General features: G+C 46.5%; 3 protein-coding genes across 3 annotated transcripts; all 3 read left to right on the forward strand.

The window, feature by feature from the left end:
• The first annotated feature begins 1,379 nt into the window (after positions 1-1,379).
• Positions 1,380-7,846, forward strand: LOC117386385 (toll-like receptor 13). The gene is made up of 4 exons (XM_033983739.2): positions 1,380-1,398; positions 2,488-4,961; positions 6,985-7,102; positions 7,440-7,846. The coding sequence occupies exons 2-4, from the start codon at positions 2,507-2,509 to the stop codon at positions 7,675-7,677; spliced, it is 2,811 nt and encodes a 936-aa protein (XP_033839630.1). The 5' UTR covers positions 1,380-1,398; positions 2,488-2,506; the 3' UTR covers positions 7,678-7,846.
• A 4,147-nt stretch (positions 7,847-11,993) lies between these two features.
• On the forward strand, positions 11,994-20,352 carry LOC117386623 (protein phosphatase methylesterase 1-like). Its single transcript, XM_055229132.1, has 12 exons — positions 11,994-12,042; positions 13,403-13,592; positions 14,002-14,059; positions 15,124-15,175; positions 15,345-15,499; positions 15,908-15,998; positions 17,348-17,413; positions 17,717-17,867; positions 18,083-18,200; positions 19,154-19,198; positions 19,521-19,585; positions 20,182-20,352. Exons 1-12 carry the CDS (start codon positions 12,014-12,016, stop codon positions 20,239-20,241), a joined length of 1,080 nt encoding a protein of 359 aa, XP_055085107.1. The 5' UTR covers positions 11,994-12,013; the 3' UTR covers positions 20,242-20,352.
• A 738-nt stretch (positions 20,353-21,090) lies between these two features.
• Positions 21,091-25,617, forward strand: zgc:85858 (uncharacterized protein LOC405879 homolog). The gene is made up of 3 exons (XM_033983743.2): positions 21,091-21,353; positions 22,295-22,370; positions 23,802-25,617. The coding sequence occupies exons 1-3, from the start codon at positions 21,270-21,272 to the stop codon at positions 23,840-23,842; spliced, it is 201 nt and encodes a 66-aa protein (XP_033839634.1). The 5' UTR covers positions 21,091-21,269; the 3' UTR covers positions 23,843-25,617.
• Positions 25,618-25,848: the final 231 nt, after the last annotated feature.

A 25,848-nucleotide genomic window follows, 5' to 3' on the forward strand; every position in this document is an offset into this window, starting at 1 on the left:
AGTCACTTCAGTTCTGTTCTGGTGGTACATCCTGTGCAGGGGCTTGTCCTTCCATGATGTTTCCTCCAGCTCCTCTTCCTCTGTGCTCCACTGTCTGAGACACTGAGCTCATCATCTGTTGGGGCCTTGTCCTTGATGGACTTATGGATCTTGGATGTTTCATCCTGGACTCTGGCTCTCACGCTCATTAATCCTCGGCCTCCTTCCTTTCGGCTGGCGTACAGTCTCAAGGAGCTGGATTTGGGATGGAACCCTCCATGCAGGTCAGGAGCTTTCAGGTCTTAACGTCTGTGGTCTGTATCTCCCTCTTTGGCGTATGATTCCTGCTGGTATCTGATTACTTCCAGGGCGTAGCTGTATTGCCTGTCCTGGTGAACTGGAGACCACCAAAACACCAAAACAAAAAATGCTTTTATTTTTCAGTCCAGTTCAAAAATGTATTGGTTAAGTACAGATACTGCTCTCAAATGGACTGAAGTAAAAGTAAAAACTATCCAATTTAAAATGTGCTTCAGTACAGATACCTAAGATTTTTACTTAAGTTCAGTACTCAGTTCTTTATGTCATAAAATGCAGATTTGGATGTAGCCTCGTGCTGCTCTGAGGCGTGTCCTCTGCCGCTCTGAGGCGTGTCCTCTGCCACTCTGAGGCGTGTCCTCTGCCGCTCTGAGGCGTGTCCTCTGCCGCTCTGAGGCGTGTCCTCTGCCGCTCTGAGGTGTAATAAACTACTCAGGCCTCGGAGAAAGAGGGACCTGATTTGTTTGTTATTAATGTTCATATCTTGATTTACAGACACAAAAGTGAAATAAAAACCCCAGGATCATGTAGAGGGTTAATACGAACATGATGGAGCAGGAAGTGCACCATGTGCATTCCTGTTCTGCTCGACAGTTAGCGGGATATGTCCATTTACAGTCTATGGGGACACTGTTTTCAAAGAATCATGGGAAACAACTGCCTGAAACTCTGCCAAACACTTGCTTCTCTGCGATGGTGTGTTTAAGTGACACTGCATCACTAAGTGGGTGGAGATGGATGAGGACTGTGTAGAAACAACTGCCTGACACTGTCCTGATGTTTGGACTACACAAACACGCTCCTCCTTTAACGCAGGTCTGCCGTCACTGTACGGCGGTGGTGGCCCTTACACTTCCTGTTTGTGCATCATGTCAGACTTGTCCATATATGGCCCTGGGTTCAAGGTGAAGACAAAGAGGAACTGTGTAATAAGAAGAAGTGAGAATAAGACAAGAAGAAACTACGTGGTGTAAAAACACGTAAACTGTTTGTGAATCGGCCTGAACTGACCAATAGCAGAGAGGGATACAGACGACATCATCCTCGCCTCTCGCCTGGGTTTATTCAGAAGAACGCGCTGGTGAGGACAACGGAAATAAGGTAAAATACACTGACGACAATCAAAGCTTCAATCTGGATTTTTTTCCCCAGGTCACTTCCAATAGCAGTATATTTTATCTGTCATTCTAAAATGACAGAAAATTGTACCAAATCAAGATAAGTACGACATAAAGCCGCACTGTGTAACTCTCCTGGTGGACAATCTACCACCTTTGTTCGTGGAGATATTATTGCTTTGCCTGGAATGTTCCACAGTGCGGCATTAAACTCATCTCGCTCCATGGTTGCAAGCAAGTGACTAGGACGGTTATGTAGTGTAGTTTTTATTCAGCCAGATCCTCTGCAGCTAATGCCATGATTGTTCCCTGAGGGTGTGATGCTAGCTGAGGCACTGCTCTGTCTGAGGCTCTGTTACTCACGTTGGACTTTAATCTGAGCTTTGATTTAAACCAATCAGAGCATAAAGAGCTGAGCTCACCTGTTGTAGTTGTAGCTGTTAAACAAGTCCCTCTCAAATAACATTACAGTCACGAGCTAGCTAGCATTAGCCTTAACTTTAGCACTAGCATTAGCATTAGCCAACACCTTCTTGTGTAAAATCAAACTCTTAGGTATTTACTTCTGTGGGGTATTAAAGAGGAGGTATTTACTTCTGTGGGGTATTAAAGAGGAGGTATTTACCTCTGTGGGGTATTAAAGAGGAGGTATTTACTTCTGTGGGGTATTAAAGAGGAGGTATTTACCTCTGTGGGGTATTAAAGAGGAGGTATTTACTTCTGTGGGGTATTAAAGAGGAGGTATTTACCTCTGTGGGGTATTAAAGAGGAGGTATTTACTTCTGTGGGGTATTAAAGAAAGGGTATGTTTTTGTATATTTATGGAGGATTGTCACGTGTGAGTGTGGGTGATGTAGGCTTGTGGGCGGAGCCTCGTACATATTCGTACTGCTAACTGTAAGGAGGCTTTGAAAATGGTCCGGGAGAGATCTCTAGATTACTCAAACATGGATGAACTCTAAAGCCTCTTCATGTTTTTGATGAGGAACAGCGTTAGAACATGGGACAAAGATACAAAATGGATTTATTTTTATGATAAACTCTGACTGTTGTTTTTTTTCTTTTTTCTCAGTCAAACCTGCAGCGTCGCAATGTCCAGTTCCGCCCTTGTTTTCCTCTTGGCTCAAATTTTTCTTTTATTCAATCTTTTTTGGTCGTTTACTCTGAAAAATTGCACCATGGAGTTCTCCGAGACAGTCATGGTGTTGTGCCAACAGCGCCTCCTGCAGGAGATACCGGACGACGCGCCCCTGAACTCCGAAGTGCTGGATGTGAGCTCCAACCAAATTTCACAAATAAAGAGTCCTGATTTAAAAAGATTGACCCAACTCACCATTTTACTCCTAACTCAGAACCGTCTTTGTCACATCGATGATGAAGCTTTCGTGAATTTAAAAAAGTTGAAAATTTTGAATCTTTCCCAAAACAAGCTCACAAACCTGACGGGGCTCGTGTTTGCGGGCTTAAACACACTTACTTCACTGAACCTCGCGCACAACCACATCTCACAAATCGCCCCAAACGTTTTTGAGCCTTTGTCCAGTTTAACCCACGTCCACTTCCATCATAATTACATCAGAAACCTCACAGACGTCGCAGCGGTTTTTTCACTTCCAAACATAGAGCTGGTCTCTCTGAGCAACAACCGTCTAACGTCCTTCGATTCTGATGAGCTTCCGTTTAATTCATCAAATATCAGGATCATCTCCTTCGAGTACAACAAAGTACAAACGTTCAGCTTAAAACGAGATATTTTCCCACATCTACATTCAATACAACTGACAGGAACCCGACAGTTCGAGTGGCACGTGGCCAGTGACGCATTTTTAAGTAATGTGACCAATATATCTTTGAGCAGAGTTAGCCTAGCTTCTTTCAGCGCTATCCTCAGCAGCACGCCCGCTTTACAAGACCTCACGCTAGAATCTATAGAACAACGATCCCTGAAACAGTTTGTACAAGTCGCCTGTTTAACGACATCCATTAAAACACTCACTCTCACTTTTCTCACGCTGCAGTCTACAGACGATCAGCTCTTCCAGCCGTGTTCGCGACTTTATGAGCTCAAGTTGCCGTTTAATAACATGGAGCAACTATCAAACCAGTCATTAAAATCGCTCACCCAACTAAGACTACTGCACATCACCCACAATCAGCTGCAGAAAGTCCCTGTGACCGTTTGTCAACTGTGGACTCTGGAGGAACTGGATCTGAGCTACAACTCCATCCGTGAGATCAGTTGCCTGGACTTTGCCAGTTTAGCCAATCTGACCTCGCTGAGCCTAAGGAGAAACCACATAGTTCACCTGGAGGAGTGCTATTTTCAGAAGCTGCACAGTCTGGAGAAACTGGACCTGGGACATAACCCCGTGCGTACGATTGAAAGCGCGTTCCGAGTCGGTCTGTGGCATCTCCAAGTGTTACTTTTGAACCAAAACATGGATCGATTCACGCTCAGACCAGGAGCGTTCAGGAATCTGACTTCGCTGCGTGTTCTAAACCTAAAGTCGACCAACTACATATTTACACTTGACGGCGTTTTCGAAGGATTGGAGAAACTCGTGCGTTTAGTAAGTTGGACAAGTACGATGACGAGGGAGTTTTTTGGAGGGCTGCGAGATTTAAAATATCTGGAACTACACATAAAATCATTCTACGTGAACACTCGGGCCGATCGAAACAGCTCAGACGAGCCGCCGTTTTCAAACTTACACAACCTAACGGAGCTTTTGATTTTTGTGGACCCGGCATTCACTGTAGACTTTTCTCCAGATCTGTTCCAGGGACTTAAATCTTTGGTCTCTTTAAAAGTGGAGTATTTCTTCCGAGCGTCGATTCACCCGAGAATGTTCACGCACACGCCACTCCTGACCAGCCTCTCCATCACCAACAGCGACTTCTCCTTTCTGTCACCGGAAGTTTTCAATCCGATAACAAAACTCCAAACACTCGATCTCTCCAAAAACAAACTGAACACGCTGCATTTCCTGGGCAAACTCCATGCGCTCCAAATGCTCGTCGTCCAGGAAAACCGTCTTTCCATCATAAACGAAACGCTTTTCCAAACTCTCCCATCTCTGACGTATTTGGACTTATCTAAAAACGCATTGTTTTGTGACTGTCTCAACGCCGCGTTTCAGGAGTGGGTTCGTAGCAGTAACCGGACGCAGGTAGTGGGTGGGGCCACGTACCAGTGCCTGTCTCCAGTCACCCAATCAGAGCAGAGGTTTTTGGACTTCGATACGCGCCTGTGCACGATCGATTTTGGGTTCATCTTCTTCGCTGCATCCTCCTCCATGACTTTGCTCACTTTGGTCATATCCTTGGTGTATCACTTTCTAAGATGGCCGCTGACCTACGCGTACAACCTGTTTTTGGCCTATCTCTACGACACTAAGCAGCGACGGAGGAACGCCGCAGACCGCTACGACGCGTTCATCTCCTACAATGCCCACGATGAAGAGTGGGTCTACAACGAGATGCTCCCCGTCCTGGAGGGACACCAGGGCTGGAGGCTGTGTCTGCACCACCGCGACTTCCAGCCAGGTGACCACTCGACCACTAGGGCCCATCACACTGTCCACTGTCCTGATGTTTCTCCTCACACACAGACCTGGAGTTGTGTTTTGTTTCATTCTCACATGTTTAACACAAACACACCTGCAGATTTAGGCTGAGTTCTTCTCTCAAACTGAAAACACTCTGTTCCACCTTGTGATTTTATTTAAATGTGGCAACAGTCGCCCACCGAGGGCATGTTTTTGGGGGAGGAGTTTAAGGCCAAAGGTCACAATCAAAGACATGTTCGACAAATTGGTCCCTTAACAAAACTTTGTTTCTAACTTTCTAGGGGCCTTTGTCCATCAAACACAACAAAGCGTGGGAGAACTCTTGGAGCATCTCACCCTCCAATTGTTTTCTGGAAAAGAACTCTTCCTGTAAACTCACATGTGACTTTGTACGAGGGTCATTCAATAAATAAGGTGAATTTTTTTGGTATAAGGACTTTTAATACAGTTGGAAGCTTACTTTGTTTTTTGTTTGTTTGTTTTACTTGTTTTTCACATGGATTTAATTTCTTTTGCAGATTAAAAAAAACTTTGAGAGTTTTGGTGATTAACAAAAATGGACGACCAAGAAGCTCCAGGATTGAACAGCGGTCAGTTATCAAGTTTTTGGTTCTCACTTCTGTAGCCTCCTGCCTTCATCCTCGACGCTGCTCCGTCTTTAAACTATTTAGCCACTTGTAGACATTTTTTTGGCTGAAACATGTGACACCAGACACAGTGACATTCTCCTGTGAATTTCAACAGGTTTGCACCTTCAGCGACCAAAAACTTGATAACTGACCGCTGTTCAGTCCTGGAGCTTCTTGGTCGGCCATCTTTGTTAATCACCAAAACTCTCAAAGTTTTTTTTTTAATCTGCAAAAGAAATTAAATCCATGTGAAAAACAAGTAAAACAAACAAACAAAAAACAAAGTAAGATTCTAACTGTATTAAAAGTCCTTATACCGAAAAATTCACCTTATTTATTGAATGACCCTCGTACAAACATAGAGTTCCTCTAAGAAGGATAAAACTTTACTGGGGTCCTCATGCTCCTCTAATGAGCGATACTTTATCTCCTCTCGTGCTTCACACTCCAAGTGGTCATAAATAAACAACGTTCTTTCCACTGGAGTACAGTGGCGGAAGCGAAGACAAGCTTCCATTTCTTCAAACCACTGGTTAATGTTTAGTCCAGTATTACCTCTAAACATGGGGCACTTTCTGTCCCTGGGTAGGTAAACCAGTCTTTCAGCTACTGGAAAGTTGACCCTGCGGCGGAGATCCCTGGTTGAGCATCATCCTCATCTGTTCGCTGCTCCTGGCGGATCCTTTGATTCTCCGCCTGGAGCTGGGCGATCGATTCCCTAAGTTGGGTCAGTTCCTCCTCCATGGATATAAAGCAGAAGAGATTAAGGCAGAACCAGCCAACGAGGTTTCCCCAAACCCTGCGGCTGTTTTGCACCAAAATACAAAAAAAAAAAAAAGGTTACAGACACAAGAACTGGGTCAAAAATGACTCGTCTCTGCCAGCAATGCCAGATTTTGACCCTTGGGCCTTAAACCCCTCCCCCAAAAACATATCCTCGGTGGGTGACCGTGCCACATAAAGTAATAAAAACACTTCTACCTATGATGAAATAAATGTAAGATGTAAATGTTTAAAGCCATACTGTGGGACATACTGCTCATATTTGGCCCAGAAAACCTCTTAATGTTGGATTTTTATTTACACAAAGTTGTTCTGTTGTTACTTAACAGATAAATAACAGTTACATGATATATCTGGTTCAGTTTGGTCTTATTTTAGTTTAGTTTAAATGAAATAAATATTGTTTTCAAGTATTGGCAGATTCTTAAAACTATAGAATAAAAATTGGTATTGGAACTGAAAGAGCTGGTTTGGTGTGTCCCTCGTTTTTCTGCCCAGATTATCAGTATCTTTATTGTAAATATTTTTATCATATGCCACGTGGTCCTTGCTACTGAAATGTTTTATGGAAAAAGACTCTGTTTTCAGGCAAACCGATCGTGGAGAACATCACAGACGCCATTTACAGCAGCAGGAAGACTCTGTGTGTGATCAGCCGCCACTACCTCCAGAGCGAGTGGTGCTCCCGAGAGATCCAGATGGCCAGGTCTGAGCGAGAGCCACAGTCTGAGTCTGAACCAAAGTCTGAGTCTGAGTCTGAGTCTGAGTCTGAGTCTGAGTCTGAGTCTGAGCCTGAGCCACAGTCTGAGTCTGAACCTAAGTCTGAGTCTGAATCTGAACCTAAGTCTGAGTCTGAGTCTGAGTCTGAGTTTGAGTCTGAGTCTGAGTGATGTTATCTGAGGGACTTGTGTAGCAGCACAGATCAGCTCAGCTGCTGTAGTTCTTTATGGTCAGCTTCAGACAGTGCAGTGCCTCATGCTAACATCAGCCTCCCTACCCCCCAGAAAATGCTGATAACATTGTAACGTGCCTTGTGTCTGCAGCGTGCGCCTGTTCGACGAGCACAGAGACGTGTTGGTCCTCCTGTTCCTGGAGGAGCTGTCTCCATGGCGACTGTCGCCGTACTACCGGATGAGACGCCTGGTGAAGAAGCGCTCGTACCTCAGCTGGCCCCGGGCGTCTCAGCACAGAGACGTGTTCTGGCAAAAAGTCCAGCAGGCCCTGCAGACCGACGCCCACCCTGATGACAACCACAGGATCGTCCAATCAGAGGAGGAGTAACACCACAGCGTCCAATCAGAGGAGGAGTAACACCAGAGCGTCCAATCAGAGGAGGAGTAGCACCAGAGCGTCCAATCAGAGGAGGAGTAGCACCAGAGCGTCCAATCAGAGGAGGAGTAACACCAGAGCGTCCAATCAGAGGAGGAGTAGCACCAGAGCGTCCAATCAGAGGAGGCTTCCTGGTGCTTCTCTATCTCCATCACTCTGGACCTAAACTCTAACGTTAGATTTATGGATGAACATGGAACAGGCAAAGTGTCTGAAAGGGATTCAACTTTGGCACGAGTTTGTCCGACAGGAAGAAGAGGAGGAGGTCACAGGCAGGTTCAGTGACCTCCTCCTCAGGAAGAAGAGGAGGAGGTCACAGGCAGGTTCAGTGACCTCCTCCTCAGGAAGAAGAGGAGCGCTGGACTCATGTGTCTCTCAGGACTGTTCCGATCTGTAAATGTCTTCATGTTTTTTAAAACCAGTTCACACATTGAACACGTGACATTTCACCACATTAGAATAGGGTTAAAGCTCCACTGCGGGACATTTCCTCACATTAGAGCAGAGTTAGGGGAGAGGAAGCTCTGCTTGTGTATAAGTCTCTCCATGGCCTCGGTCCAAAGTTCATCTCCCACATGTTAGATCCATATGAACCATCTCACACTCTGAGGACTTCAGGGACCGGCCTCCTGCTGGTCCAGAGTCAGGACTAAACATGAGGAATCAGCGTTTGAGTTTTCTGCAGTTAAAACCTGGAACAGTCTGAAGATGTGACACAGGCCTCTACTTTGACAATGTTTAAATCCAGACTCAAAACGGTTCTGTTTATCTGTGCAGACGACTGAAAGGTTTTTATTCTGCCTCTTCTGTTTTAATGTTAGTTTTATGATGATTATTTGTGATTTTTTATGTTTTGATTTTTGTGACTTTAATGTCTTTCTTATTCTATAAAGCACTTTGAATTACCTTGTGTACGACTTGTGCTGTACAAATAAACTTGCCTTGACAAGTGTTTGTATTTTTTCAGATGTCAAAGAGGAAGTGTGGCAGTTGGACCGTGGTTGCGTTGTGCAGAATGTGCTCGTGTTTCCACAGATGAGCCACGTCAAAGGCAAAAGTCTAGATACTTTTTTCACTTGTGTTTTTGTTTATTTCCAGGATTATTCACACTGTAGAATGACACGTGTGGATGTAGTAAACAAACTCAAAAAAAAACTCCAAACTTATTTTAGATTTTATAAAACCTCCTTTATCCTTTGCCTTGGCCCCTGGTTTGCTCTTTTGGCATTTTCCGACTTTGAGGCTCAGCTGTGAAGTGAAAACCGTTTGAGGGACTTGACCCTGACGAAGGACGAGGGTTTGAGCTCCACAGAGAGACAAAATATAAAACAGATTTGAGTTAATTCACTTTTTTCTGTGCTACATGATTCCATATTTCTAACTTCATATATCTGATCTTCTGTTTCTTTATAAAATGTAGAAAGTAGTAAAATAAAGAAAAAAAAAAGAAAAGAAAAAGTATTCGTGTCTAAAATCTCATGTTTTAATTTATTTGCAGTCATTTTTTTTTTATTTGTCTGTGTCATGATCCTGGTCTGTTCTGCCTTGTTTTGTTGTCCTATCACGTGTCTGAGTCTGGAGCTGGGGCGGAGAGCTGGCTCCTCCCACACACACCTGGGGCTAATCGACAATCAGCTGCACCTGGGGAGAATAAGAGGAGCCAGGACCTGACAGTCGGCGCCAGATCGTCCGTGTATCTCCGTGGTATTTCCTCGCTTGGCTCAGTTCATCTTTTTACGTTTTTTGATCTTGCTAAACTGGATACTTTTGCTCCTCATCAGATCCCGCTCCCTGGACCCGCTCAGCTCTCCCACCTCCGACCCTGCTCCTCTCTCCCGGTCCAGTCCGTCCCGTCTCAGACTCTGCTCCTCACGCTCTGCCCCTGGACCACGGCCCACGCCCCGCCCCCGACTGACCGATTGACCCACGTTCACGTTGTGCACTTTGTAAATAAACACTGTTAAACTTTCCCCGACTGCTGTATCTTTGGTCCCCTGTGCCGAGCGTTATGACAGAATGATACGAAAATCAAGATAAAAAAAAAGAAAATTCCCAATCCTGAGCTCAAGGAGACACTTCTGTTTTAAAGAGCATCATGGCCCTTCAGAGTCTCTGGGCTAGACCTGCATTTGACCCACACTTCAGAGTCTCTGGGTGAAGCCTGTCAGGAGCACAGACGGTGTAAAGACGTGACTGAGTCTGATGTCACCACAGCTTCAGCTCCAGATGAAGCTCATCCAGGCCGGAGCAGGTACAGCGGCAAATCTGGAGCTAAGTTCTCAAATGCAACTGTCAAAGCAATGAAAGAGCCAATCAGGAGCGAGGCTGTTGAAGGTAACGCCCCATCCCAACTGCACCACTGGTTTAGTAGGAAGCGGGCACTTAGCAACGCTGTCAATCAAACCTGTTGCTAACGCTAACAGGAGCGACCTCGGGGAAAGAAGACGCAAAATGAGTTTGACAGCAGCAGGTACAGAGAGAGGGGGCACGGCTTTCAAAAACAAAAAATAGTAAAAAAACACAAAACAAAAACAAAACTCAAAATAATAAAAAACAACAAATCTTAAATAACTAAAATAATAATAATAATAATAATTAACTCAATATTACAAAATCTAAAATAAATCAACTCTAACTAACTAAAAAAAAACAACAAAAACTCAAAATAACTAAAAAAATAAACTCAAAATACAAAAAAATGAAGAAAACAAAAAAAAAATTAATTAAAAAAACTCAAATTAACTCAAAAAAATGAAAAAAACAACAACTCCAAATAAACAACTCGACTAAAGAATACCCAGGATCATGTAGAGGGTTAATACAAACATTTAAGACCAAAATGAGTCTGAAGCAGCAGAGACAGAGAGAGGACAGAGTTTATACACAGAGAGTGAACTGGAGCCAGAGTCGATGGAGCAGAAATTGCGGCCCTGATCACTTCCTGTTTGAAACGCAGCAGCTAGCACATTAGCTATGTCCATTTATATAAACAGACTATGGCCCAACCTCTCCCTCTTGTTTGTTTGTGTATTTTTGTAGTGTTGTTTCTTGGTGTATTTTTGTAGTGTTGTTTGTTGGTGTATTTTTGTAGTGTTGTTTGTTGGTGTATTTTTGTAGTGTTGTTTCTTGGTGTATTTTTGTCATCTTTCTTTAAAAGTTCTTTTCATTTAAATGTTCTTTTTACTTTTTGTATTTGTTTTTAAATGTTGAAGATTTGCCCTCGACAATCAGCTGAGATGTGAGAGAATTTGATCTCATTGTTTTGTCACAAACAGGTGAAACTGACAGTGCCATGGTAACCACGGTGACCTGTCAATCTGAGGAGACAGTGAGAGGTCAGAGGGAATCATCAGGATGAGAAATGTGGGTCATAAACGGAATACGTTTGGACAGTTACATTTTAAAGAGGAGGCTTTTCCTCATCACAAACATGAAGAGGCTTCAGATGTCATCCATGTTTGAGTCATCTAGAGATCTCTCCTGAGCCCTATTTAAACCCTTGTTATGGTTAGCAGTACGAGTGTGTACAAGGCTCCGCCCACAAGCCTCACCCACGCTCCACATGACAATCCTCCATAAATAAACAAAAACATGACACAAACTGTGCACTATGACGTGACAAACCTGGTGTGATGTGCAGGAGTTTCATTAGTGCGATGCAGCTGAGTGTGATAGTGCTCTGAAGGGGGAGGGGCTTAGCACAGAGAGCAAAGGGAGGAGAGACTCAGAGCGACAGAAACAGAAGTGAAACTTATAAAACATGTTAATACGTTGCTTTGTAAAATGTCACATTTTCAAAACAATAAAAGGAAACATGGAGATTTAAATATGTGATGTGTTACAGTAAATACCCCACAGAGGTAAATACCTCCTCTTTAATACCCCACAGAGGTAAATACCTCCTCTTTAATACCCCACAGAGGTAAATACCTCCTCTTTAATACCCCACAGAGGTAAATACCTCCTCTTTGAAACAGCATCACCTTCACTTCTTGTTTGCTCTGCTCTTGACGCCTCTCGCCCAATCAGACACTGAGCTCCTGATGCTCCTGTCGGCTGCACCTGTCGGGTTTTCTGCTGCTCCTGTCTCTTTTACGAGATTCAGACGCTGTGGTTTCATTCAGAGCGTGGATGAGCGGCGATTTGAGATACGGCCAAGAGCCAGAGCTGAGCGCAGAGGAGAGAATAAAACCAGAACGCTCAGGACCAAACCCTGAGCTGTGTGACCTCTGACCTCAGCTGTGACCGGTGTGACCTTTGATCTGTGCGACCTGTGACCTGAGGAACCATGTGGGAGGAGAACTTTGACACAGAGCAGTAAGTCGACCTTTTTTCTGTTGGTGACATCCAGTCCAAGTGGAGGAGTCTTTGGTTCTGGTTTTAGTCCTGGTTTAGATCTGGTTTAGACCTGGTTTAGTCCTGGTTTAGTCCTGGTATAGATCTGGTTTAGTCCTGGTATAGTCCTGGTTTAGACCTGGTGTAGATCTGCGGACCTACTCTCACTTATGGTCATGAGTTTTGGTGATGATGGATCATGACAAAAAGGCGGACACCAGTGGTTTAATGAGCTTCCTCTAGGGGGCGCACTCTCAGAGATATGAGGTGAGAGCAGATACAGTGAGGTCTCTCCTGGAGCTTCTCCTGGAGCTTCTCCTGGAGCTTCTCCTGGAGCTTCTCCTGGAGCTTCTCCTGGAGCTTCTCCTGGAGCTTCTCCACGGCCTGTACACAGAAGTGAATGAAGTGTGACGTCACCCACAGGGTTCCACTTCAGTCAAATGAAGCTCATTTAGTCCTGTATTTTTAGCAATAATCAGCAGCAGATTTACATATTTGGAATTTCAACAGTGAGTACAATATTAAATAAAGAGACAATCTGGAGTGAGGCTGTTGAAGGTCACTCCTGTTCGCACCCACATTGCTTTTTCAGCAGAGAGCAAACACTTAGCAACACTGTCAATCAAACAAATCAATCAAAAAAAAAAAGAAAAAAAGAAAGAAAGAAGACGCCTGATTGGTCTGTTATCAGTGTACATATCACATATCTTCATTTCAAGACAAAGCAGTGGAATGTTGTTTCTGTATTTTTTGTAGTGTTGTTTCCCATTGTTTTTCATAGTGCTGTTTCTTGGTGTAGTTTCTGTAGTGTTGTTTCTTGTACTCTGTCATGTTTCTTGGTGTAGTTTTTTAGGGTTGTTTCTTAGTGTATATTTTGTAGTGTTGTTTCTTGGTGTGTTTTAGTGTTGTTTCTTGTGTTCTCTTTGTCATGTTTGTTGTAGTTTTTTAGTGTTGTTTCTTGTGTGTTTGTTTAAGTCTTGTTTCTTGTACTTTTTGTAGAGTTGTTTCTTGGTGTGTTTTTTTAGTGTTGTTTCTTGGTGTACTCTGTCATGTGTCTCGTTTTTTGTTTTTTTTTCGTTGTTTCTTGATGTAGTTTTTGTAGTGTTTCTTGGTGTATTTGTTGTAGTGTTGTTTCTTGGTGTACTTTTCAGAGTGTTTCTTAGTGTTTTTATTGTCGTGTTGTTTCTTGCTGTAGTTTTTGTAGTGTTTCTTAGTGTTTTTATTGTCGTGTTGTTTCTTGGTGTATTTTTTGTAGTGTTTCTTAGTGTTTTTATTGTCGTGTTGTTTCTTGCCGTGCTCTTTGCGTGTTTCAGCATGTTGTTCTTACATACGTGTGCTTTAGGGAGGTGGGCGCTCGCCTGGACTACTCTCCGGTCTCGTGGAGTGAGTACTTTGAGGAGATGGAGGACGTGAGCGTTGGGGTGGCTGACTGCAGAGACGTGTTTCGGGTTTACAAAGCGGGCTCCCGGGGGCCACTCCTGGTACTGCTGCACGGAGGCGGCCACTCTGCGCTGTCCTGGGCCGTGTTCACCGTGAGTCGCCCCCTACAGTTTAAAGTGCATATGACGGGTTTTTGTGCTTTTATAATTAGATTGGGTGGGACAGTATTTGCAAATCTATTTACGTCATCAACCCCAAAACTTACACACAAGGAAGGCTTATTTCTGACTGTTTAACCACGCACTTAACAAAATATGGTGTTGTCCTTTATTTTTATTCATCTAAGTAAGCATTGTGTAAATTAGACACGTTTTGGCCCTTGTTTACTTTATGGTCGCTCGGTAACACTTATGGTTTTACCTCTACAAATGTTACATCTGCCGCCCGTGTCCAACCAGAAAGTAACGCCATAAACTTCACCTAAACGTTTTTACTAAAATCCTCCTTCGTTTAAAAAAGTACATTGAGTCTAACAGGCCACACGCTCTTTAACTTTAACAGACCGCCATCTCCAGCAGGGTGCGCTGTCGAGTCCTGGCCATGGACCTCAGAGGACACGGTAAGAGACCACAGGCTCCGATGTTCTATGGCCCAATGTTCTATGTTCTATGGCCCAATGTTCTATGTTCTATGGCCCAATGTTCTATGTTCCATGGCCCAGTGTTCTATGTTCTATGGCCCAATGTTCTATGGCCCACTGTTTTATGTTCTATGGCCCTCTTGTCTATGTTCTGTCTCAATATTCTATGTTCCACTGCTCCTCTGTTCTATTTTCCACTGTTCCATGATCCACTGTTCTATGTTCTACACTCCACTGTTCCATGTTCCTCTGTTCTATGTTCTGCGTTCCACTGTTCCATGTTCCTCCGTTCTATGTCCTACGTTCCACTGTTGATGTCATAATCTCAGATGGAGGGCAGGGCCTCACTCTTTGCTGCCCCCAAAGGAAAAGTGCAGCAACTGCATCTTTAGTCAAAACTAAGACCAAAAGCTTCATGTCGTTTTATTTGGTGACAGTTTTATGAAATATTTTGATGTTAAATTTTCAGAAACTACAGATTCTTCTTTGATCCAAATGAACATGAATCTTGGAATGTTCTTCCCAAACATCCAACATTCCAAACACTGACCCTGAGTTTCACTGGAGACTTTCATGAGCAGAACAAGAATGGGACAAAATACAAACTTTAAACTTTCTCAGTTTTTTTTATTCAACACTTAAACTAAAACACTGAATGGTTTTGGAGGTAAAAGATCTCCTCAAATCTGTTTTCTCAGTAGACTCCATTTTGTACACTGCACCTGTCATTCAGAGGTCAAAGGTGAGGTCAGGATGATGGTTGGAACTGATCCTCTGGAAACACAAACACATCCTGACGAGTGACGAGTCCAGCTCTGACACACAGAGGAACAACTTTACAGTCCAGTTTCACCGTGAGTGCAGTAACAGTGTGTTTCCTCTGGGGGCAGTATGGCACACTCACTGTTTTTAAACACGTCTCCAAACTCGTGCTCCTCAGATGAACCTGGGATCAGCTCCTCAGATCAATCTGTCTTAAAGTCACTCACGTCTTTGGGGATAAATAATAAATCTGTTTATGAAGAGACTTTTCTGTTTCCCAGGAGCCACTTCAGTGCGACAGGCCGGAGACTTCAGCACCCTGACCATGTCCAGGTGACGCACAGTGTGTGTGAGGGTGTGTGTGTGGGGGGGGGGGGGGTGTATGTGTGTGTGTGTGTGTGTGTGAGGGTGTGAGGAGGTGGGTGTGTGAGTGTGTGGGGGTGTGTGTGTGTGGGGGTGTGTGTGTGCGTTTATCAAACTCATTCACGTCTTTCTTCCTCAGTGATGTTGCTAATGTGGTGCGTGCATGTTATGGGGAGACTCCGCCCCCTGTGGTCCTGATTGGTCACGGTGTGGGCGGAGCCATCGCCGTGCACACGGCCAGTAACATGCACGTGCCCAACACGGTGGGACTGGTCGCCATCGACGTCGTGGAAGGTAAGACACGCCTCCAACGCAAATAAACACGCCTCCACATGCTGACCTGTGTTGCCCCGTGTTCTGCCCCGTGTTCTTCCCCGTGTTCTGCCCCGTGTTCTGCCCCGTGTTCTGCCCCGTGTTCTGGCCTGTGTTGACCCCTGTTCTGGCCCGTGTTCTGCCCCGTGTTCTGCCCCGTGTTCTTCCCCGTGTTCTTCCCCGTGTTCTGACCCGTGTTCTGGCCCGTGTTCTTCCCCGTGTTCTGGCCCGTGTTCTTCCCCGTGTTCTTCCCCGTGTTCTGGCCCGTGTTCTGGCCCGTGTTCTGCCCCGTGTTCTGCCCCGTGTTCTGACCTGTGTTCTGACCCGTGTTCTGCCCCGTGTTCTGACCTGTGTTCTGACCCGTGTTCTGACCCGTGTTCTTGTGCTCAGGCAGTGCCATGGACGCCCTCCACAGCATCCAGAACTTCCTCAAACTCAGACCCAAGTCCTTCAAGTCCATGGACCAGGCCATCGAGTGGAGGTACAGTTCAGTTCTGTGGAGCAGGAGCTTGACCCACGACTCTTGCAAAGATGATGTCACAGGGGCTATTACATCATCGCAGACGACCTTAGCGCGGCGGCGTGACACGATTTATTCATGGGGTTTACAAAAACGTGTGGCCCGGAGCGCCGTGTGTGACTACGACCAAAGCAGATCACAGCAAATATGAGGCTCCGTGTGCTAATCGTACCGTTTAGCTGAGGCTAGTGCTACATGCTAATGGTGTTTCCACATTTTGGTCTTAAATGTTTGTATTAACCCTCTACATGATCCTGGGTGTTTGTTTGTTTTTACTTGGGTTGTTAATTTTGAGGGGTTTTTTTTGTTTGTTTTTTTGTTTGTTTGTTGTTGTTGTTTTTTTATTAACTTTTTTGTTTATTTTCTTAATTTTTTGAGTTATTTTGAGTTTATTTTTTGAGTTATTTTGAGTTTTTCTTGGTTTTTTTTAGTTAGTTTCAGTTGATTTATTTTATATTTTGTTATATTGAGTTATTCATTTATTTTGAGTTATTTAAGAGTTTTGGGTTTTGTTTTGTTTTTTGTTATTTTGAGTTGTTTTTTTGTCTATATTTCGTTTTTAAAAACTGTCCTCTCTCTGTCTCTGCTGCTTCAGACTCATTCTGGTCTTAAATGTTCGTATTAACCCTCTACATGATCCTGGGGTTTTTATTTCACTATTGTGTCTGTAAATCAAGATATGAACATTAATAACAGACAAATCAGGTCCTTCTTTCCCCGAGGTCGCTCCTGTTAGCGTTAGCAACAGGTTTGATTGACAGCGTTGCTAAGTGCCCTCCCTCAACTAAACGGTGCAGCAGAAAGGGGCGTAATGTTAATCATTAATCTTTGCTTTGGATTGGTTCTTTGGTTGCTATGATACTCGTGGACAGAATTCTAAATATGTACGTCCGCTCCACATTCGCCGCCGTACCTGCTCCGGCCTCGATGAGCTTCATCTGGAGCTGGAGCTGCGGTGACGCTCTTCTTTGTACAGTCTGTGTTGGTCGTACGATGGGTCTAAGTTTGGTCTTCGTCCACGTCTCACTCCTGAGCGATGGACTGAGGCCGAGCGTTAGACCCTGGAACATGTAAATACTTCAGTTTACTTCAGACACGAGCATCATGAGTCACAGTTATAATAAAATATAAGTCTGTCTCTGCAGGAGCCGTTTGACAACAGATAAACATAAATATGCAAATGGTCATGTTTATAGAGTGCAGGTTTAAGTGTGTGGATTAAACCACCAACCTTCTAGTCAAAGGGCGGTGACTCTGCCGACTGAGCCGCTGCCTCCGCTGATGTGTGTGTGTTCATGTTTTTGTGTCAGTGTGAAGAGCGGACAGATCCGAAACCTGGAGTCAGCCCGAGTCTCCATGGCCGGACAAATCAAAAGGTAAAGTTTGTGTCCCGACCAATCATGAGACAGACATGTGACACATCTGACCAATCACGAGACATGTGACACATCTGACCAATCATGAGACAGACATGTGACACATCTGACCAATCACGAGACATGTGACACATCTGACCAATCACGAGACATGTGACACATCTGACCAATCACGAGACATGTGACACATCTGACCAATCACGAGACAGACATGTGACACATCTGACCAATCAACAGACATGTGACACTGGCCTCAGTTCTGGTTCTGTTCAGGTGTGACTGGTCTGTTCTGGTTCTGTTCAGGTGTGAGTTGGAGGAGAGCGATTCCGTGGACTCGACGCAGCAGCTGACTGATCCGGCTCCCGAGGTCGTGGTCGAACACGGCGAGGAGTTTTTCCACCAACGAGAAGAAGGCGAGGGGGCGGAGCCAGAGGAAAGCCCGGGGGAGGGGCAGGTCTGACACACAACATGTGATTTTATGACACACGTGTGCACCGCAAACACGGAATATTTATGAGTTTATGAAGCCTGGATTAGATTATAGTTTAGAAATATTCAGAGAAAAATCGACTTTTTCACAGCTTCATCCATGTTCTGTCGTTTCTCCTCATTGAAGCGTCTGAAGCTGCATTTGGAGTGATTCATCAAACATACATGTGCGTGTTTCAGAGCATGTACAAATGGAGGATCGATCTGTCGAAATCGGAGAAATACTGGGACGGCTGGTTCAGAGGAACGTCCAATCTGTTTCTGAGCTGTGACCTGCCCAAACTGCTGCTGCTCGCAGGTACAGAACCTACCGCCCCCTACAGGACAAACATGACCTACACCCCCTACAGGACAGACATGACCTACACCTCCTACAGGACAGACATGACCTACACCCCCTACAGGACAGACATGACCTACACCCCTACAGGACAGACATGACCTACACCCACTACAGGAGAGAGACATGACCTACACCCCCTACAGGACAGACATGACCTACACCCCCTACAGGAGAGAGACATGACCTACACCCCCTACAGGACAGACATGACCTACACCCCCTACAAGAGAGACATGACCTACACCCCCTACAAGAGAGACATGACCTACACCCCCTACAGGAGAGACATGACCTACACCCCCTACAGGAGAGACATGACCTACACCCCCTACAGGGGACAGACATGACCTACACCCCCTACAGGAGAGACATGACCTACACCCCCTACAGGAGACAGACATGACCTACACCCCCTACAGGACAGACATGACCTACTGCCCCCTACAGGACAGACATGACCTACACCCCCTACAAGAGAGACATGACCTACACCCCCTACAGGACAGACATGACCTACACCCCCTACAGGAGAGAGACATGACCTACATGCCCTACAGGAGAGACATGACCTACACCCCCTACAGGAGAGAGACATGACCTACACCCCCTACAGGAGACAGACATGACCTACACCCCCTACAGGACAGACATGACCTACACCCCCTACAGGAGACAGACATGACCTACACCCCCTACAGGAGAGACATGACCTACACCCCCTACAGGACGGACATGACCTACACCCCTACAGGAGACATGACCTACACCCCCTACAGGAGGAGAATAGTGTAATATGGGCCGTTTAGTAATGTAGGCCGTTTACAGGATCATTTGTTGCCTGTGTGGCCTACAGAGTTTAGTCCAGTGAAAACATGTTTTATTATTGTAAATAAGTCTTTATTTTTCAGGAATCGACCGTCTGGACAGAGATCTGACCATCGGCCAAATGCAAGGTGAGGTCTGTGTTTATCACAGTTTTACTTTGAGCGCTGAGATCTGGATACGAAGAGAATAAAAACAATGTTTGTGTGCAGTAGGTTCAGAGTGGTCCATGTGTGTTAAACTTACAGAGACACATCATGAGAAACAGACTCAGAAAATGTTCAGTTCTGTTCTGTTTTAGTGTTGGTGTCTCTGAAACATGAGGATCTATTTTCACTACGAGTTTTAGTGTCTGATTTTTGATACTTTTGACAAAATTTCTCCAAACTGCTCCTTTCATGCTCCTTTTAGGCATTTATCTGTGTGTGTGTGTGTGTGTGTGTGTGTGTGTAGGTAAATTCATGATGCAGGTGCTGCCCCCCTGTGGCCATGCAGTGCAGGAGGACAGACCAGACAAGGTGAGTGTCTTTTTAACTGTAGTTTACGTGTTTGTGCAGAGCAGAGTCAGACTGTGATGTAACAAAACACCAAAAAAACAAATGAAACACAGAGTCCAGATGAAACACCTTCTCTCTTCTGTTACTGATGTGATGTCACTGCTTTGAAAGAAATATTCCACAGTACAGAGGGAAACTTATTATTGTTTTCAAATTCAGAGTGTTGTTATTGCTAAAAATGAGGGATGCACTGATATCAAATACAGAATATAAAAAATGTGTTGGGTCAGATATCGGTTCTTTGATATCGGTTAAGCCGATCCTGAGGTTGGGCCTTTAACTTAAAGCAACAAGACAGACAGACGTACAGACTTTGTCCCAGAATGTCCCGTAATGTTTGAACATTTATCAAATAAACGATTAAAGTCAAAGTATCAATATCAGATAAAGCTGCTTCATCTCCACTGATAAAATCTTGTCAGCTGCTTGTCTCCATGGAGAGGTTTGTAATGCCATACTGTGGGATATTCCAGACACAGCAGTAAAAGTTACACAGTGCATCTTTAGTATGTCCACGTATGATTTTATATCTATAATACGTGTTATTGTCGGAGCAGGTCGCCGAGGCCGTGGCGTCTTTCCTGTTGAGACACAAGTTCGCTGAAGCTCGTGGGTAAAAACCTGTTTCCGTGACGACCGCTGTGACCTTTGACCCGCTGTGAGGGACATCTCTGCTGTAGAAGTCTGTTTAAGCACTGTACATTTTAGAGCATTTAAAACCAGTATTTTTCAAATGCTGAACAGAAACATGAGTTAAACCTGTGAGTGTATGATACTATTAAACCCATTTGAGACGCAAATATGGATTCATTTCTTTATTTTTAGTCTCATACGTTCTGTTGCATAGAGCGATACAAAGTGAAACTCATCTTTTGACTAACCCTGAAGAAGGATGGACTTTAAAGAGACGATAAAATCTATATTTAAGTATTTTAGTGACGTCTCCAGGGCCATATTCTAACCCCAGACAGACAGAAACAAAGTGAAACTTATAAAACATGTTAATACATTGTTTTGGATGAATATAACATTTATGAAGCAAAAGGAAACATGGTGATCTAAATATGTTACAGTTAATACCCCACAGATGAAAAATACCTCCTCTTTAATACCCCACAGAGGTAAACACCTCCTCTTTAATACCCCACAGAGGTAAATACCTCCTCTTTAATACCCCACAGAGGTAAATACCTCCTCTTTAATACCCCACAGAAGTAAATACCTCCTCTTTAATACCCCACAGAAGTAAATACCTCCTCTTTAATACCCCACAGAAGTAAATACCTCCTCTTTAATACCCCACAGAAGTAAATACCTCCTCTTTAATACAACACAGAAGTAAATACCTCCTCTTTAATACCCCACAGAGGTAAATACCTCCTCTTTAATACCCCACAGAAGTAAAATAGCCTCTTCCTGTACCTCACACCACGTGACATACCCATTTCCGGTTAGCTTCTCGGCTAACAGCTAGCTCCAGCTCCGCGGACAAACAGGACTCTTCGCCGGGCCACGCTCTCTGTTTCGGGGTGTGTTTGAGCCTCGCAGCCGCCTCCAGAGCAGCGCCCCTCCGCCGTGTCCGAGCCCCGGGTCCGAGCAGCTCTCTCCGGTGTGCCACGGCTCTGAAGCCGCAGGGGGACCCAAGATGTCGGCGGTGCAGAGGATGAAGGTGGCCAACGAGCGGCACAGCAAGACCATCACACAGCGGGGACACGTCCAGAAGACCTCGGTACGGATCAGGGCTAACGGCTAACGGAGCTAACGGGGGCTAACGGGGGCTAACAGCTGCAGCCCGGGGAAAGGCTCTTGAATGTCCCCGGGGTGGTTCGGTCCTCCGGGGGGTTCACTCAGCCTTCAGCCCGGCGCAGAGTCAGTTTGTCCTCCGGTTCATGTCCAAGGATGTATTTATTTTGCCTCTGTGGCTGCATCGTTAGCCGTTAGCTTTAGCCGTTAGCTTTAGCCGTTAGCTTCAGATCTAAACCTCATCGGAGCTGGACTCTCTCGGTTCTGATGGAGTGAAACGGGTTTAATCAGAAATGAGGCGGGTTTTAGGCTTTTACCGAAACGCTGATGATAATAAATCTTAAGTCAGTCAGTCCTGTGGGTCAGTCCTGTGGGTCAGTCCTGTGGGTCAGTCCTGTGGGTCAGTCCTGTGGGTCAGTCCTGTGGGTCAGTCCTCTGGGTCAATATCTGGTCTAGTCCTGGTTCAGGTCCTGATTCAGTCCTGGTCTAGATCTGATTTGTCCTGGTTTAGTCCTGGTCTAGTCCTGGTCTAGTCCTGGTCCAGACCTGGTCTAATCGTGGTCCAGACCTGGTCCAGTCCTTTGTCCAATCTTAGTCTCCCTCACAGCTGTTTGTACAGGACACTAAAGAGCAGAAAGTTTTGTAGCTGAAAAGGCTCATGGGAGACAGTTTGAGCGCTGGCTTAGTCCTTACTCTCTGGTTCAGTCCTGGTTCAGTCCTGGTTCAGTCCTGGTTCAGTCCTGGTTCAGTCCTGGTTTAGTCCTGGTTTAGTCCTGGTTCAGTCCTGGTCTAGTCCTGGTTCAGTCCTGGTTCAGTCCTGGTTTAGTCCTGGTTCAGTCCTGGTTTAGTCCTGGTTCAGTCCTGGTTCAGTCCTGGTTTAGTCCTGGTTTAGTCCTAGTCCTGGTCCTGACCTCGTTCTCGTTGCAGCGCCCGGTGAACGATGAGAAGTCTCCAGTTGGACCTTGGCTTCTCGCTCTCTTCGTGTTTGTGGTTTGTGGATCAGGTCGGTTTCACTTTTAAATCCTTCTCGTTCAAACTGTTGTGTTCAGATGTTTCTCCATGTTCTGGTCGTTTCTTCTCGTTGAGCCTCTGAAGTTGTGTTTGGACTGATTCATGTTTGAGTTTTATCTTTAATCGAATATTTTAAAGACGTACACTCCCACTGCGGCGTACGAGGTGTGATCTGTTATACCCGAAACATGTGATGTGAGATCTCTAGATGACTCAAACATGCACGGGTGACGTCTAAAACCTCTTCAGGCGAGAAAAACGTTAGAACATGGGACAAAGATTTTTTTTTTAAAAGTTAATTTAACCACTGAACTAACTGTAACCTGCAGCCTCAGTGTACTGGTGTTCGGAGGCTCTGCCTGTCTGCCCCGGGACGGCTGTGGCCAACACGGCCAACCTGAGCCCAACCTGAGCCCAACCTGAGCCCAACCTGAGCCTCACCTGAGCCTCACCTGAGCCTCACCTGAGCTTCACCTGAGCCCAACCTGAGCCTCACCTGAGCTTCACCTGAGCCCAACCTGAGCCTCACCTGAGCCTCACCTGAGCCTCACCTGAGCCTCACCTGAGCCCAACCTGAGCCTCACCTGAGCCTCACCTGAGCCTCACCTGAGCCTCACCTGAGCCTCACCTGAGCCCAACCTGAGCCCAACCTGAGCCTCACCTGAGCCTCACCTGAGCCTCACCTGAGCCTCACCTGAGCCTCACCTGAGCCTCACCTGAGCCCCACCTGAGCCCCACCTGAGCCCCACCTGAGCCCCACCTGAGCCTCACCTGAGCCTCACCTGAGCCTCACCTGAGCCCAACGTGAGCCTCACCTGAGCCCAACGTGAGCCTCACCTGAGCCCAACGTGAGCCTCACCTGAGCCCAACGTGAGCCTCACCTGAGCCCAACGTGAGCCTCACCTGAGCCCAACGTGAGCCTCACCTGAGCCCAACGTGAGCCTCACCTGAGCCCAACGTGAGCCTCACCTGAGCCCAACGTGAGCCTCACCTGAGCCCAACGTGAGCCTCACCTGAGCCCAACGTGAGCCTCACCTGAGCCTCACCTGAGCCTCACCTGAGCCTCACCTGAGCCTCACCTGAGCCCAACCTGAGCCCAACCTGAGCCTCACCTGAGCTTCACCTGAGCTTCACCTGAGCCTCACCTGAGCCTCACCTGAGCTTCACCTGAGCTTCACCTGAGCTTCACCTGAGCTTCACCTGAGCCTCACCTGAGCTTCACCTGAGCTTCACCTGAGCCTCACCTGAGCCTCACCTGAGCCCCACCTGAGCCCCACCTGAGCCTCACCTGAGCCTCACCTGAGCCCAACGTGAGCCTCACCTGAGCCCAACCTGAGCCTCACCTGAGCCTCACCTGAGCCTCACCTGAGCCTCACCTGAGCCTCACCTGAGCCTCACCTGAGCCGTCTGTCTGTCTCTGCAGCCATCTTCCAGATCATTCAGAGCATCCGACAGGGCATGTGATCGACCAATGAGAGCGCAGCACCGGCCCCGCTCACCTGGACTCACCTGGACAGGACATGTGACCTGCTCTGGCCAATGAGAGCGCACACACACACACACACACAGAAGAGCCTCGTGACGCTGGGACTCTGAGCCTTTCACTACATGTCTTACCTCCTCGCTTCCTCCTTTCTCATCTCCTTGTCTGTCCTCGTCTTCTCGTTTCCTCTGTCCTTGACTCCTCATCTCCTCGTCTCCTTTGTTTAAATGACCTCTGTTTAGGTCGTGCCCTCTGATTGGTTGCGTTCACGTGTCGTTCTTCAGTGCTACAGTTAAAGTGCAGACGTGTGGACCTGGTTCATTTTCTTTCTGGGTCTTTCCACATGAAACAAAAACTGGCACAAACTCGACTCTTAGTTTTTTCTGTTACGAATATTCATTTTAAAAATGAACACGCCCACTGAGCGCTCTCCTCTGATTGGCCCTCGCACTGTCTCCTCCTCCTCTGACCCTGTCTCCTCCTCCTCTGACCCTGTCTTCTCCTCTGACCCTCTCCCTGTCTCCTCCTCTGACCCCGTCTCCTCCTCTGACCCCGTCTCCTCCTCTGACCCTCTCCCTGTCTCCTCCTCTGACCCTGTCTCCTCCTCTGACCCGGTCTCCTCCTCTGACCCTGTCTCCTCCTCTGACCCTGTCTCCTCCTCTGACCCCGTCTCCTCCTCTGACCCTCTCCCTGTCTCCTCCTCTGACCCTCTCCCTGTCTCCTCCTCTGACCCTGTCTCCTCCTCCTCTGACCCTGTCTTCTCCTCTGACCCTCTCCCTGTCTCCTCCTCTGACCCTGTCTCCTCCTCTGACCCCGTCTCCTCCTCTGACCCTCTCCCTGTCTCCTCCTCTGACCCTGTCTCCTCCTCTGACCCTGTCTCCTCCTCTGACCCTGTCTCCTCCTCTGACCCTGTCTCCTCCTCTGACCCCGTCTCCTCCTCTGACCCCGTCTCCTCCTCTGACCCTCTCCCTGTCTCCTCCTCTGACCCTCTCCCTGTCTCCTCCTCTGACCCTCTCCCTGTCTCCTCCTCTGACCCTGTCTCCTCCTCTGACCCTGTCTCCTCCTCTGACCCTGTCTCCTCCTCTGACCCTGTCTCCTCCTCTGACCCTGTCTCCTCCTCTGACCCCGTCTCCTCCTCCTCTGACCCTGTCTCCTCCTCCTCTGACCCTGTCTCCTCCTCTGACCCTGTCTCCTCCTCTGACCCTCTCCCTGTCTCCTCCTCTGACCCCGTCTCCTCCTCTGACCCTGTCTCCTCCTCTGACCCGGTCTCCTCCTCTGACCCTCTCCCTGTCTCCTCCTCTGACCCTGTCTCCTCCTCTGACCCTCTCCCTGTCTCCTCCTCTGACCCTGTCTCCTCTTCTGACCCTGTCTCCCCTTCTGACCCTCTCCCTGTCTCCTCCTCTGACCCTCTCCCTGTCTCCTCCTCTGACCCTCTCCCTGTCTCCTCCTCTGACCCTGTCTCCTCTGACCCTGTCTCCTCCTCTGACCCTGTCTCCTCCTCTGACCCTCTCCCTGTCTCCTCCTCTGACCCTCTCCCTGTCTCCTCCTCTGACCCTCTCCCTGTCTCCTCCTCTGACCCTGTCTCCTCCTCTGACCCTGTCTCCTCCTCTGATTGGTTGCTGATTTTTCTTAAAGACACAGCCCATGTTTTTATTTTATGTTTTGTTTGTGTGAATCTCAGAAAAAAAAAAATTGAAATTTTTAACTTTTGCTGATAATGAGATTATAACTGTTTTAATAAACCACTGAAACTCAGACCCTGACTGATTTACTCCAGTGAGAAGATAAACATGGATTAGGTCCAAGTTTAGTCCTGGTTTAGACCTGGTTTAGTCCTGGTTTAGACCTGGTTTAGCCCTGGTTTAGTCCTGGTTTAGACCTGGTTTAGTCCTGGTTTAGACCTGGTTTAGACCTGGTTTAGCCCTGGTTTAGTCCTGGTTTAGACCTGGTTTAGTCCTGGTTTAGACCTGGTTTAGTCCTGGTTTAG

Source organism: Periophthalmus magnuspinnatus, chromosome 18, assembly GCF_009829125.3.
Source record: "Periophthalmus magnuspinnatus isolate fPerMag1 chromosome 18, fPerMag1.2.pri, whole genome shotgun sequence".
In the NCBI taxonomy this organism is placed as follows: Eukaryota; Metazoa; Chordata; class Actinopteri; order Gobiiformes; family Gobiidae; genus Periophthalmus; species Periophthalmus magnuspinnatus.

Bases quoted from the DNA above. Each gene is read 5' to 3' on its own strand.
- LOC117386385 (XM_033983739.2), top strand. From the start codon at position 2,507: ATGTCCAGTTCCGCCCTTGTTTTCCTCTTGGCTCAAATTTTTCTTTTA. The intron at 4,962-6,984 runs GTGACCACTCGA...CTCTGTTTTCAG, and splicing joins CCACCGCGACTTCCAGCCAG to GCAAACCGATCGTGGAGAAC. The intron at 7,103-7,439 runs GTCTGAGCGAGA...TTGTGTCTGCAG, and splicing joins CGAGAGATCCAGATGGCCAG to CGTGCGCCTGTTCGACGAGC.
- LOC117386623 (XM_055229132.1), top strand. From the start codon at position 12,014: ATGTGGGAGGAGAACTTTGACACAGAGCA. The intron at 13,593-14,001 runs GTGAGTCGCCCC...TAACTTTAACAG, and splicing joins TGTCCTGGGCCGTGTTCACC to ACCGCCATCTCCAGCAGGGT. The intron at 17,414-17,716 runs GTAAAGTTTGTG...GGTTCTGTTCAG, and splicing joins ATGGCCGGACAAATCAAAAG to GTGTGAGTTGGAGGAGAGCG.
- zgc:85858 (XM_033983743.2), top strand. From the start codon at position 21,270: ATGTCGGCGGTGCAGAGGATGAAGGTGGCCAACGAGCGGCACAGCAAG. The intron at 21,354-22,294 runs GTACGGATCAGG...TTCTCGTTGCAG, and splicing joins GACACGTCCAGAAGACCTCG to CGCCCGGTGAACGATGAGAA. The intron at 22,371-23,801 runs GTCGGTTTCACT...CTGTCTCTGCAG, and splicing joins GTTTGTGGTTTGTGGATCAG to CCATCTTCCAGATCATTCAG.